Source organism: Orbicella faveolata, unplaced genomic scaffold (assembly GCF_042242905.1).
Source record: "Orbicella faveolata isolate gen_17 unplaced genomic scaffold, um_ofav_v1 contig_1, whole genome shotgun sequence".
NCBI lineage: Eukaryota > Metazoa > Cnidaria > Anthozoa > Scleractinia > Merulinidae > Orbicella > Orbicella faveolata.
In genome coordinates this window covers 27,858,634-27,873,370 of record NW_028301536.1, presented here as the reverse complement: position 1 = coordinate 27,873,370, position 14,737 = coordinate 27,858,634, and the positions used below count along the sequence as shown (strand labels likewise).

General features: G+C 37.6%; 1 protein-coding gene across 2 annotated transcripts; it reads left to right on the top strand.

Annotated features, from left to right (window-relative positions):
- Positions 1–9: 9 nt before the first annotated feature.
- On the top strand, positions 10–14,671 carry LOC110040970 (WASH complex subunit 3-like). 2 transcript variants are annotated; one of them, XM_089298870.1, is made up of 9 exons: positions 10–194; positions 1,540–1,638; positions 9,747–9,812; positions 10,305–10,436; positions 10,824–10,854; positions 11,197–11,211; positions 11,579–11,634; positions 12,993–13,057; positions 13,455–14,671. In XM_089298870.1, exons 1-9 carry the CDS (start codon positions 144–146, stop codon positions 13,555–13,557), a joined length of 618 nt encoding a protein of 205 aa, XP_089154996.1. In that variant the 5' UTR covers positions 10–143; the 3' UTR covers positions 13,558–14,671. The 2 variants fall into 2 exon arrangements, with proteins under 2 accessions (XP_089154996.1, XP_089154997.1); XM_089298871.1 differs by lacking the exon at positions 11,197–11,211.
- Positions 14,672–14,737: the final 66 nt, after the last annotated feature.

The following is a 14,737-nucleotide window of genomic DNA, read 5'->3' as shown; positions in this document are numbered from 1 at the left end:
TACATGACGAGTTACATGACAAGATAAATGGAGATGAAGAGCTGCTGCTGTACAAATTAACTTTATCTTAGTCCCTTTCTTTTCCTTCTTGTGGGAATATATACCAAATTTACAGTCAATTTAATTCTCTGGCTGCACAAACAATGGACAGCGATGGTTTACCGATTGTGGGACCTAATGTGGATTTTACTAAGGTACTGTGTACACCTGATTTACTTATCACAGTCTTGCCTCGATCAATGAATTTAAGATATACTGTAAGCTTACCCCAGACTTGCCTAATAAGCTTATATACATTGACTATCCACAAAACTAGGACCTTGGCAAGAGAAAAGCAATATTTCAATGTAGCTTGCCATTCTACATATAGTGTGATCAATAAGAATTAGAGAATTAGGGAGTGTTTGTTGCTATGTCAAGGAGTTAAATTTGTAATGTGTGGCATATGATAACAGGAAGAACCATTTCAATAACAAACTTCTCGTTTCTGATTGGCTCTCTACATGTCTACCTCTTGTGTAATTAAATTAGGTTGTAATCTCATGGGTATCCAGTTTGAATTTTGTTCAAAATATCTAAAAAACATGAAATTGCATGTCATTAAAGCTCACTCTTGCTCTATCTCCACTGTTTGTAAAACTGATGGAATGGCATATTGCTAGTTACTATAAAATAGAAAATGTTGGCAAAATTCAAGGTACATTTAAAAAACTGGCCAAACGATCACAACATTTCAATGTAACATTGTTGGGCGCAACATGTTGCGCGCATTTGGCCACCCTGTTGCGACATGTTGGCTCAAGTTTGAAAACGGTCAGATTTTCCATGCAACATTTGTGGATGCTGCATGATGTTGTATTGGTTTGGCCAGGTTCGTGCAACAATGCTGCGCCAGGACATGGGCATTAGTTCGATTTGTAACACCCAACATGTCGCAACAGGGTGGCCAAACACATGCAACATGTTGCACTCAACAATATTGAGATATGTTGCATCAAAATGGTGTGATCATTTGGTCAGGGCTTGGAAATACTGGGCCAACAATGTTGTGTTGAAACGTTACAATCGTTTGGGTGGGGCTTAAGTTTTAAAAATGGGAAAAGTAAAAGAAGAGGGCCAACACAAAAGCAGCATTAAGGCTTGAGTTTCGAATGTTAAGCAGGAGCAAATCACCTAAAACAGCTTGTCGTATGGGGGGAGACAGGGAAGACCTATGTACCAATAAGAACTTGGACCAGTAAGTGTAGCCCTGTTAGAGTTTGACTGCAGATCAGGGAAGGAGGGAGAATGACCCTCAGGAAACCCTCCTGCTAGGGGTAAATCAAAATTTCGCATTTAAGTCTCAGACTCGCAAAAGTTTAAAAAGCTGGGGCTCAAGTTACGAAGCTCTCCTAAGCTCAGATGTATCCTAAGCATTGTCTCTTGATGTATTTTTTATTTATTGTTACAAGCCTTCTTAATCTAAAAGACCTTTGTGAATCTGGCCTCTGGAGTCTTGCTTGTTTTTATGGACACATTCCTCTTTTGTTTGGCTTTCAGGTTGGGCCGATTAACCACAAGAGAACCCTAGCATTCCTCAATCATTTTATCACTCATTCTGTCAGATTTTTGAATAGATTTTCATGTGTTTGTGAAGAGGTAAGCAAATATTACATCTGAAGACCACTAAATTCTGACTGACTATTGCTACTGGTAATATTACATCCTCCACATTTTACTATTGACTTGCTATGTTTTTCCCATGCTGTTAAGGTTACCGTATGCCTTCAGGGGTGTCTCGCGTCCAAGCGATGTAGCGCGTCTGGTTTAAGCGGTAGATACCTAAACCCCTATATCAAATTAATGCTTATAGAGCTGGCTATCAAACTATACCAAGAATTTTGAAATGAAATGAATTGCCAATTTTTTCAGGACCACTAAATGCAAGCGCCCTAATTACCTTTTGGAAGCTAGAAGTCAAAGCAAATTTTGTTTTTCGCCAATTTATTTTTTTTCCCCAGTTTAAGGACAAAGAGCACTAAAAGAGCATGTCTGTGTTTTGCCATATTCAATTGCAGTAAAAAGTTACAGTCAGAACATTTTCAAAATAGGATTTAAAAAATGTGAAGTGATCATACAAAAATTGCTCTCGGAGAAAAAATATTTCGAAATAAACAATTCACAGATACCGTTTTGTTTATTGTATGTTAATCTAGCTACTGTCCAAATTTGAGGGCAATCAAAGAAATTCTATTTTAGTTGTAACTCTTTTAAGTGTCTGCTTCAAGCGAAAAAATTTATTTGAGTAAACAGCGCTAAGAAAAATCTCTTGCTTCGCAAACAAACTCTGCCCATGAAAGCCTTTAACTGGGTTCTCAGATCACTGAGCCAATCAGGGCTTGGGAAGTTTTTTCTCGTGGTGAAATTTACACATGAATCTCCAAAACACCCTTGTGTTTTGCAATGCGCTCAAGGCACAGAGATAATTTTTCTGTAGCTCGGTTTTTCTTGAAGCTGATCTGGCAAAATGGGGAAGACAAAAGAGTATACGAACGCTAGAGTGGCTGGGTGAAGAAAACAGACAAAAGAAAGTGCAGCAGAGCAAATGTATACGGTAACCTTAAGGTCTGTTTGGTTTTAATGTTGTCACAAATTTGTTCTGCTCACACTTGGCATGAGCTTGGTATTGAAAGATTTTTTAAGGTGGAATGTATAGTTTAGTTTAATGTGTTTATGCCCATCTGTGGCATTCTATTGCAGACATAATTGATTAACTTGTAGCAACAAAAATTTGTTGCCATGGTAACATTAAAAAAAATGCCAGATTTGCAAGTAGAAGTTTACAAGTGAAATAAGATTGAACTGTTTGTAAGGAAGTATCTTAAGTTATAACTAAGTCAAAAAAGGCAAGCTACATGTATAATTAAGTTGCAAATGCAGTACTGAATGTGTTGATGACATATACTGGTACAGTATCCTCTTCCATCAAATACACTTCCATGGTAAGGTGTTCATTTAATAAAGATATCACCGTATATTCTAAGATTTTTTTTTGAGAGACTTTTTTCAGATCACTGAATAAACTTCAATCCAGTGTGTGAGGCACCATAATGGCAGTGTCATAAAATAGCATTACCTAAACAAGCTCTTACCAGAGGCAAACATGCTATAGGGCTGCCATCACAAATTCTGGATGTGCGAGGGCAATTGACTGGCACCATCAAACCAGCCTGTTCAGGCAGATGGGGCTTGTAGCCATGGAAAAGCAATCCTGTTTTATGAGAAGGAAAACTCTGATTCCAAACCTGGGTAGATAGACACTTGTTAACCCTGGAGGGCAACCACCTCAGGGAAGGAAAACCCTGACAGAAAAACAACCAGCCCTCCAGGCTTGGGGGTTTGGCTGAGAGCTAAAAACCACTCCAGCCCATAAAAATGTACTGATAAAAGGAAACTGAAAATATTCCAAATGGAAATCCAAACAATGATGGCACAGAGGTGAAAATGGAAACTGCAGCCTTTTTTTACCCACTGGCACAAAGAGGTGTGTTGATGGTGATGATGACAACAACACACTGTCTGAAACTTATATTAGGGATCAATTTGTTCCATAAATTATGTCTTCAATAACACATGGGAAGTTCTATAGCAATACTCTATACTACTGTGTACTTCTGTACTCCTACATTGTGGCTTAATCTGCCATTCTCAGTACAGTGAATAATGCCATATGCTTTAGAGAGGCTTTAGGGGGGGGGGGGTGGGCAGGGGGTGGGGAGGGGAGCTTATAAGCAGAATGAAAAACTGTTTCAAACTGATCTAAAGCCAAGTGTTTTTGCTGGTTTTTAATTTAGCTTTGAAGCATAATAAATCAATTTCATTTCATTTTAAACTAAAGTACTCTTTTGCATTTATAAAATATATTTCTAAAAAATATGTGTCATACTCTCATCTAAGCACACCTTGTTGACCAATGAGAGTGTGTGTAGTATCTGAATGGTGTTATTTGTAAGTGTTACAAGTAATAATCAGTATCATGATGAATTAATCTGAAATATTAGAGTAGTTTTCATTTCAGTGTTGAAAAGTAATTGGTTTTCCATCATTTTTTTAAAGTATTTTTTTAATGTAACACACAAAAACTAGTTACAATGTTTTGGTAATATTTTTGCATCATTATGCTACATGGTAGAATCACGCCACTTTTTCATCCAAAATCAGAAATAAAACCTCATTTCCCTGCGCTTTGCATCAGCTTCATGTAATTAAAAGCCAATCAACAAGGATGTAAACAACCTGATTGAAATAATTTTGAACCAAATTCTGTAAATCCTCAAATTAGCCCACAGAGCACTTATTTCAAATTTCCAAGAAGACATTGGGGCAGTTATTTTAAGGAGGTGCTTAATCGAGGCTGGGAGCTTACCGTAAATCCTCAAATTAGCGCCTCCCCTCAAATAAGTGGCCCTCCTATCAGCAAAAATTTAAAATAAGCGCCTAATAAGGATGTATGTATATATTTTAAATTTTGGCCGATAGCATCGGAGGGGCGTTTATTCAAAGGGGGTGCTTATTTTATGGGAAGTGCTAATTCTAAGATTTACGGTATACAGTCAAACCCCAATATTAATAAGGTGGCCGAACACAGTTTTCAAGTGCCTATGCCTAATTCAGCATTGCTTTTAAATTATTTATGCTTTGGCACCCATTTTTGGCAAGAGTCAAGGTTGACCACAGAAGGGTTTATTCTCGCATTTTGGCTAAGGTGTGTGCTGTTGCCATGGCAATGGGGCTGGTTAAAAAGAAGGCTTAAAAAATGGTTTTTGTTTATTTAAAAAAAATCCAGTCCTTAGATTTTTTTCATCATTTGCCCACTATGAATTGACATTAAATCCCCTCTGTCAACACTGTTCTAATAAAATTTTGACATTGACGATTTTGGTAATTCGCCATAAATCATTTTCACTGCATGTTCTGTATTATTAAAAATTCGCTATGTCAAAAGTCAGATTTTTTGTGATAGATCACTCACATGGTTTCTGAATTACTTTTTTTTTGCCAAATTTCTTGAAATTCTAACGACTGGATTGTTAGAAATCGACAAGTTTCTGCAAAAGCAGTCGGTCTCAATTTTTCAAGCAACTGGGCGTGCGCTGCATTTAACTGGGTTTTGGTAATAAAGAAAAAGCTGAGAATTGCTGGGTTCTTTGCATCGTTACCTTTTCTAATATATCTTTGTAACAAAAGACTAAAGCCATCAATACACTACATTCAAATATAGAGAAAAATAGCACAGATAGTGCGGGTGTTGAGTAAATGAAATGATTGCTGGATCGCTCTATTGATGGCGTATACAGCCAATTATCAAAGTCCTTATGGGGGCTTTTCTGTTGTTTGTACCTCTATTAAGGGGCCGCTATCCATTTCCCCGAGGGCCGGCTGTGCCCGTTTAGTAGAAATGCACGGGAAAAAGTGACTTCTGATTGGATGCTGATTGGATGATAAATTTGCCAGCACTGTCAGTTGTGTGATATTCACCCAGATTTCTTCACGGCATTCAAAATCAATATGGCGGCTGGTGCATCTGTTTTCTTTGTAAAGACCCTTGCCTTCTGAGGGATAAGATAAAAGTATTTGGGAGAAGTAGTTCGCAAATTTCTGCTTTAATTGCCCGGGCTACAAAAGTTGATCTCTCTGTTTATGTCGCGTCAGATAGGGAAAAGGCGGTCATCTGCAACTCGACATCCTACAAACGTCTCATAAAATATCAAAATGCTGTGCGAAAAATGGATGCAATCATTGGTAAAATTCAGCAAGATTTTCATGGCCATGGCTTAGCCTGGGGTAAAAGACTGGCTAGCGTACAAAATGCTAACAAGAGGATTAAGCTTGAAGATCTACTTAGGTCAAGTTCTGCAAGTCCACGCAAAACATTACAGAGGAGGACATGGGGGGGTTCTGAACACCGCAAAAAAATTAACGAACACCACATCACTGCGAGAAAAGTCAACGAAACACCATCACTGCAACACGTATTTTTAGCGCCATGATTTGTTCATCTACACTTAAAAGAATACTTTTATACCTCAACAATTTTCCACAAAATAAACACATCACAACACTTTTCATTGCACATATGTTGATACTGCTGATGCCTGTAAATCAGTTTTCTTGCACTTGTGAAGAAACCTTGTGCGAAGCTAGGAAGTGAACGAAGAAAAAAGAGAGGACCCTTGAGAGATGGCGTTTACCCCAGATCCCTCTCTTCTTTTACTTTGCTCACTTTTCTTGGTGTATAAACCCACTGACTGAAGCCTTATCTCCACTGAAAGTATTGCTTTCCAGAGCTTGCTACGTTTGCGTTCGATGTTGGTAATCAAAAAAATAATTGAAAAAATAGGTGTAGAAAGTCGCAGGACCTTGGAGCGGGCAAAGACCCGTATCAGAGTGACCTGTAGATGAAGCTGAATAGCAAAAGGAAAAAATAGTAAACATGTGTAATTTACAAAGCTTCCTTAGCTTAGAAAGCCTTCTTTCTCCCCTGCTGACGCGATGTCTGAATATATTTTGTGGCTGGTAGTTTTCACCACCTTTTCCTTTCTTTGAAGAAAAAAGCTGCGCGGTCAATAATACATTATATTCAGCCTTGGCGTGTCCAGAATTTCCAGGATTGTTTCTGTCCTCACTCCTTCACGTGTCTATGGAACACTGAGCTCCGGGTGGCAGAGGTCAAGGTACTTGTCAAGTTATGTATTAATGAAAACAGCTTCGGATTGGCAGCCGAGGCATATTGAAGATTGACTGGAAATTGGTTTGTATTTTGTTACAAATTATTAACCTCAATGGTACGTGTTTGCATAAATTAGCATCAAAAACAAAGTTTACATGCTAAATTTAGGTCAAATTTAGGTTTGAGAAAGGTAAATCAAAAACCCTCAGTACCGCAAACAATTTCATTTCACCAAACACCGCAGCGTGAAAAACACAAACGTGGCACACTGTAGGGTTTGAGATCACCGCAACACCGCAAGTTGAGATTTTATTCACCGCATCACCGCAATAAAAAAACATCAACACCACAACACCGCAAATCCCCATGTCCCCCTCATTACACCAAGCTCCATCCACGTTTCAAATTGGACATTTGTACGCAATCTACAGTCCATGTGGTGTATGCAGCTGCTAACAGTATAAACACTGCTTCAAATGCTGGAAGTTCTGTTTCTATATTCGCCAGACCTTCTCCTATTTTAGCCACGGATGACACTGCTACAAAGCTTGGAATTTTTGCTACATTCGCTAGACCTCCTATTTTAGCATTTGCTAACGGTGTGAACACTGCTGCAAAGCCTGGAATTTCTGTTACCACAGCATTCACTCAGCCATCTCCTATTTTAGCCACTGCTAATAGTGTGAACACTGCTACACAGCCTGGAATTTCTCTTACCTCATTCGTTAGACCTTCTCCTATTGTAGCTGTAGGTAACACTGCTACAAAGCCTGGAATTTCTGTTACTACATTCACTGGACCTTCTCCTGTTTTAGCCGCTGCTAACAGTGTGAACTCTGCTACACATCCTGGAATTTCTCTTACTACATTCACTAGATGTTCTCCTGTTTTAGATGCTGCTAATAGTGTGAACACTGCTACACAGCCTGGAATTTCTGTTACTACATTGAATAGACCCTCTCCTATTTCTGCCACTGCTAATAATGTGAACACCACTACAAAGCCTGTTACTAGTGGATTTTTTTCAAATCTGCTTAGAAGTTTCACTGCTGATCAACTATATGCTGCATTTCCACTCCAGACACAAAAACCTGAAGAAAAACAGGAGATCAGGATTCATATTTGCGTGGATTATCCCAGTAAACCTGTTTGAAAGGAACTTAAAAGTGATTTACATGTTCTAGCCAGAGCAATGGTGGAAGGTAGTCACCAGCAGATAGCTGGAGCTGTTCTAAAGATTGATGGGGTTAAAGGATTAGTCATTGAAGAAGTTATCAAGCTAATGACTTTGCAAGTAGATGACCTATGTTCCATGCACAGGCCATCCATACAGGAACATGAATGATGAAGCGAAACATTTCAACTACGAGAAAGTGTGCTCCAAGTAGAAAGAGAGAGCACCAGTTTTCCATGCTTTTCTTACAGCATGCAGCCGTAAGGAACAGCAAGAAAAAGAATTCTCCAGAAAGTTTGCCAGGTGTTTCAGTTGCTGGAACAGTTCTCCTAAAGCAGTGTAACACACAAATGAATGCTGGCTTTGCTAAGATTCTTGGATTTCTTATTAGGTCAAAGTCTCTAGAGGTTAGAAGCTATTTCTTGCTGCTGTTCATTCTTTTTCTCATTGGAAAAAATGGCAACAACAGCAAACAAAGTGATTGTGCATGTGCTTATTTTGTGTGCTATTTTTGAGCATCACATGCACTGTTATTATGACTGCTTAATTGTCATCCTATGTAGTAGGTGTAAAAAGGGGGAGGGAGAAGGCAGTGAGGTAATAAGAGCCCACTTTTGCTCATTTCCGAAACTGCAAAATTCCCATTGGCTGATATTCACTGAGTATTTATTATTGTTAGCTGTACAATCTCATCACAAACAGCCACAGCAACTGCCACCTAACACATGTTAACAAGGCTTTGAGAGATATGCATCTTGCTAGCATGAGCTGTACTTAACCTGGAAAAGCTGTTCTTGCAGTTCTGCCCACGGTAAACAGCAATCGTCTAATTGGTCTAAATTAGCTTTTTTGTCAAAATTAGGCTATTTTACATAGATGTGTACTTTCCCCTTCTTCACATCTTTTGTTTCCTCTACTATCTCTCTGTTTATGCCGCAGTGCAGGTTACTTACATTGTAGTTGTATTCTAGGAAAAATATACCCAGTTCTCTTTAGTGAAGCAAAGAGCATGGCTGTCGTGTAACAGTGCAACATAAGTACACAAAGGGTTACAAGTACTAGTTACAAGACATTTCAGAGTTAATCCAAAGTAGCACAAAGACCTCCAAACCACTTAAAACTTTCATTTGAGTGAGGTACATGTTTGCTGGAGATGCTTTGTAGGCTCCCAGTGTTTTGCTGGAAACTATTTGAAGATTCCAGTAGATTTCCAAAGATTGCCTTGAAGGAGCCCAGTGACTTCCAAAGATGCCTGATTGTCATCCCAAAAATTTCCATGCATTTTAGAATACTATTGATAGATTTGAAAATACCAGTACTTCGGGAAATCTATCAGAAGGCTTATAGCCATTAGTATTTATTGTATACCTAGCCTGGCAATGATCTGCTTTCAACTTTCTACTACAGTGGTAATGGTTGCATACGGCAAACATTGACTGCGCACCATGAGCCCCTTGCAGTCATGGGAAGAAAGCTGTCATGTTAGTCATAGTCGCTGTTACCTTAAAATGCTTAAATGTCATTAACATGTACATTGCAATAAATTACAGTATAATTATTACAAGTGAAAGCACTTTTTCCAGCAACATTTGTAGATTAATGTGCTCTTTTATCAAACGTATTAATGACCAAACATCAATCACCGTAATTAATTTTTTGTATATATATTAAATGGATGAAAAATTTAAATTATTTTACTCTGGTACTCACTCTGCTGTATATTGTGTTGTAAATAATTATTTGTAAATGATGATACATGTACATTTTGAAAAAGAAGTGTTACTATCAAAGGAGTAACACCTGTTACTTTTCTTGAACATCATTTTTGTGTGTGTCCCAATGAAATATTTTTTTCCATTGCAGAAATTAGCTGACTTGTCCAACAAAATCCAAAGAATTGAAATAATGATGAGCATTCTAGAAGCTAAGGTAGAATCCACAATAAGTATAATAATCTTAGTAGTTGTTGTTGTTTAAGTGTACAAGTTAGAAGTTTTCAGAACCAAATTAATACGGAACAATTTTTTATATAGTTTTGTTACAATTATTGATTTAAATCATTTTTTTCTGGATATTGGCCAATTTAATTCTAAAATACACATTATATCCTTGTTCAAAATGGAATTTAGAACAGTTGATTTTTGGTAACAGAAACCTGAAGACAGTCAGTCCCTTGCAGATATTTTCTTTTCTTTTCTTTTCTTTTCTTTTCTTTTCTTTTCTTTTCTTTTCTTTTCTTTTCTTCTCTTCTCTTCTCTTCTCTTCTCTTTTCTTTTCTTTTCTTTTCTTTTCTTTTCTTTTCTTTTCTTTTCTTTTCTTTTCTTTTCTTTTCTTTTCTTTTCTTTTCTTTTCTTTTCTTTTCTTTTCTTTTCTTTTAAGATAATAACAATAATTATTACAACATGTTCATTTTTCACACAGTTGGCATCAATCCCAGGGCTGGAAGATGTGACAGTATCAACGCCTGCACCAAGTGGGGCAGCTGCTGCACCAGCTGCAGGATCAGCTCCACCTCCAGCTTCTGATGCACCACAACCAGCTGCGGAGGCACAGGTACAATGTAATTGGAACTCATTTCAATACTAAAAACACTTGTCACTAGCTCTAAAAACATGATAGTAATATGAAGAGGATGCTAGAGTACCATTGATAGGTACTGACCACACGCAAGTTTATAAAGAAGCTACACCTAAAAGCTGTTGCAGTTGTTGAAAGAATGCATAATGCTGTCTGTGGGATAAATTACAAAACCAACCATACCATCTACTGGAAAAAGTTTATTCGATGGATATGTTGTTATTCATTCTTTTAACTATCAGAGCCTTGTTTGTGCACTTGCCATTGCTACATGTACCAAAGGTCATGGAATAATAAATAATATTAAGCACAGAACTTGAAACAATTTGAAAGCAAAAAAATCTTTCGATATTTTTTACATAGGGACCTCCTGCACCTCCTGCAGAAGAGCCAGGTAAGCATAAGTTACTGAAAACCCCTCTGAAAGGCTGTTGTGTAATATTTCCCAGCCAGGTTTTTTAGAATAAGACATTTAACCCTATAGACCCTAATTGTTGCTGTTGTAAAACATTCTACACCAAGATATTGTTGTTGTGAGGTTCTCAATGAATAATTTAAAATATTTTGCTAAAGTCAGGGCTTATTATTGTCAGTGTCATAATAACACCATTCTTTATGTACTTGGTTACTTATAAGCTGTACAGTGTATGTGGGGAATATCATATCTGAATACTGTACATTGGCAGCACTTATTCATTACATTTTTATTTTATTCTTCTTTCTGTATCACCTCCAGAGCCTGAGAAACCAAGTAAGCATAAACTGAAATTTTTGACATTTATTACTGTTGCAGTTCTTTGACACCCACAGTTTAACATTGTGAATCAACAAGTTGAAACTACAGGCTGTTTTCAAAGGGTCCTACATTTATCCCTTTACCAGAACTTCAATTCGTTATTCTACATTTGTACGCACTTGAGTACAGTAGTAAAAGCTTTAACTGTAACAATGCTGCACTTTCTGCAACTTGCCAAGTAAGTGGGAGAGTAGTGGGTGAGGAAGTTGTTTAAGGTCACAAATGTACACTGGCAAGTTTATTGACTGTTATTTTCTTACCACAGAGTGTTATTACCTTTACAGGATATTTTTTAAAATCTCTGCTGTACTTTCATTTCTAGCTATGACTGTTTCCAAAGATCCAAGATATGCCAAGTACTTTCAGATGATTAAAGTTGTAAGTTTCCAGAAACACAGCTCACAGATCTTGTTGCTCATTTTTCAATCCTCTCTGAGAGCTACATCCAGTTGTAATGACATAAGTTCCTGGTTGGTGGAATTTTAATGAATCCGCACTATGTTCACAGCTTATTGATTTTAAATTTCCCCTTTTTCCCACTTTTCTGAGCACATAAAATGTGTACTTAATAGCACATTTGCATGATGTCATCTGATTACAACTACCAGGGTTCATTTTGTTTCTTTATTATTTAAATTCGTAAATCACAGTGGGGTTCAAATAACAATTGCCTCAATTAACATGAGAACAACAACAAGAACTACAACAACAACTTTTTTTGTACTCAACTTAGAAATTAGAAATTACGTGAACAAAAATAAGTTAAAATAAAAAGAGTACATGGCTGCCCGAAATAACCTTAATGGGCTAATAAGACTGAGCAGCCATCCTTAGTGACATAAAGTGATTATTAATTTGAGACAAATTAAAGAGAAAATAGGAAAAAGACACACACACACAACACACAAAATGGAAAAGTGGAGGATTCTGGTAGTTGTAGTCAAGTGACACTATCATGCGAATTGCCTAGTCTTCTCCCATTCAGAAGATGTCTGAGTTTTGAGCAAAAAGGATTTCCTACTAAATTATGTGCCTCTACAAAGTTCTAATTCTGGAGACATGGGACCTTCATGGTTAGTGTACTTACCCCTGGATTGAGTGGTCTGGGCTTGAGCCCTGGCTGGTGACATTGTGTTGTGTTCTTGGGCAAGACAATTTACTCTTGCAGTGCCTCTCTCCGCCCAAGTGTATAAATGGGTCCTGGTGAATTTAATGTTGAGAGTAACCCTGTAATGGACTAACATCCTATCCAGGGGGGAGTAGAAATACTTCTAGTTGCTTCGTGCTAAAGAAACCAGAGATAAGCGAGAGCCTGATGATGGATGACATTTCTGTTATATCACCGACAACATCTAGTCGGTGATCAGAACTTCTCTTGACCTCATGACCTGCATGTAGGTCCACATATTTGCATTTTGAGGAGTCTTAAAATAGACAGATTCAGTTAATGTGTTTACATCCTTGTTGCCACCCAATTCAGACCACTTGGTGATTCATTTGAGAGGTCATAATTGTGCAATTTGTCACGTGCAACTGATTGCATGGGAGTATGTAAAAACAGAACAATTTTAACCTCCCAAATGAATCATCGCATGATCTGAATTGGGTGGCAACAAGAATGTAAACATGTTAGCCAAATCCGTCTATTAGTTCCTTATAATTACTGGAATTGAAAGGGTCAAACAAAGCTCAAACCAGAACCAATTTAACGTTATGATATATGCGGCCTTTTTCAGGGAGTTCCATTAATGGCAATTGCACCCAAGATGAAGGCAGAAGGCCTGGATCCAAGTTATCTTGAGTAAGTGTCATGAGATAGAAGTAAATAATTCTTCGTGAACTGGAATGTAGCTTGGGTAGCAAGTGCAGTGAAGCGACATTTGTTCATGCAGTCTACTCCAGCACCTGCCAAAAAGTCATTCTAGTATTTACAAAGCATACAGCTTTTAGCAGCATTTTGCTGTACATGATATGATATTAATTGAAAACTGCAAATCCTCCTGGGTACCTTTACTGAGGTCTGAGGTACTTGGAAGGTATACTACCAATATTATCATAAGCAATGTTTTCCAACTGGGAGGGTTGATAGGCCATCATCTCTTGCATGTCATCTTTTTATTGTATTGAATGAGTGATACAGTTAATGCTTGAACCACATTTGTTAGGGTATATCATGTTTTGTTGGTATGCTTTTTCAGGAACCCTGATGCCCCAGCACCAGAGGGTGCCCCTCCACCCCCTGGACAAAGTGACTCTGATGAAGACATGTCATCAACATCGTCATTTAGCGATGAAGATTGAATCGCCAATGTACCATGGATGAAAACAGAATTTTAAGCATTACTCTTTTTAATATGCCATTTCTGTAAATCTGAAACAAGTCTTCATACTTTATAACGAAATATCCTTTATTGGTCAATTTTGGGGTCTCTCTTAGAACTTGTAGAAAACAGAGAATTAAGAGACATAGGTTACATGACAATAGTCTTCATGAACAACAACAGTGAAGTTGAATTATGGTAACAAATCAAAACACAGGTGTCCTCCCACCTAATCAAATAGAAATTATATTAATCAATTTTTTTTTGATTTGTTACAGTTTTTCTGGCTCTTGCCGCAGGTTAAGTGTTTTTGCTTACACTTCTGAGGAGATGTTTCTGTGGATGGATAAAATGGGTTGTGAATTTATTACTGCTGTTGTAACTTGGGTATGGGCAGCTGTCTTTACATATGCCAATGTTTCATAGAAATTGCCCGGTGCTTGAAAAATTGTCACTCGACAGTTAGAAATACCCTATGCATCCATGAAAGACGGAAATCTCGATCACTTCCTTGGTAGCTATAACTATAAAGGAAATGTGCATTTAACAAAACGGTTCCATTTTTTACGATAAGAAATTGAATCAACTTTCTGAATAGAAGAATATATTTGTAAATAAGTATCCTCACGTTTGTTTGAAAATTTGTACGTTAAAGATGGAGAAGACTTGTTAAATGTAAAATATTGGACAATCGAGAAATGGGATTCAAGGGTAAAAGCTCCTTTAAACCTGTAAGCACTTGAATGCCTAGGCAACGTAGCAGGCGTAAACAGGGAAATCTCGTTCCGAGAAGCTTTGATCCTGGCGCTTAGCACCGGGCATGATCGTTCAGTCTTCGCTGACTGGAAACCCACGGGCTCTGAGGGAGATGAGGAGAAAGAGGAGTGGGAGAGAAGAGCCAACCTTTGTCCCAGGGTGCAGCGGTAAAAGACATAAATTTGCAAAAATCTAAAAAACTGCCCGTTCAAACCCTACTTTTTTCATGTTTAAAATTCGTGTCCGTATTCAATATTTGCAGTAAAAATTTTGGAAAATTTCACTGAAGGAAATTCAAGAAAATCACAAATAAAGCCATAAAAATGGTAAACAACGCATTTATTTGGGCATTTATAATTCAACATTAAAAGCCAAGATTTTAAGAGAGATGATAGTAAATCAAC

Coding starts and splice junctions, on each gene's coding strand:
- LOC110040970 (XM_089298870.1), top strand. CDS start 144: ATGGACAGCGATGGTTTACCGATTGTGGGACCTAATGTGGATTTTACT. Junction 195..1,539: donor CTAATGTGGATTTTACTAAG/GTACTGTGTACA, acceptor TTTGGCTTTCAG/GTTGGGCCGATTAACCACAA. Junction 10,437..10,823: donor AACCAGCTGCGGAGGCACAG/GTACAATGTAAT, acceptor TTTTTTACATAG/GGACCTCCTGCACCTCCTGC.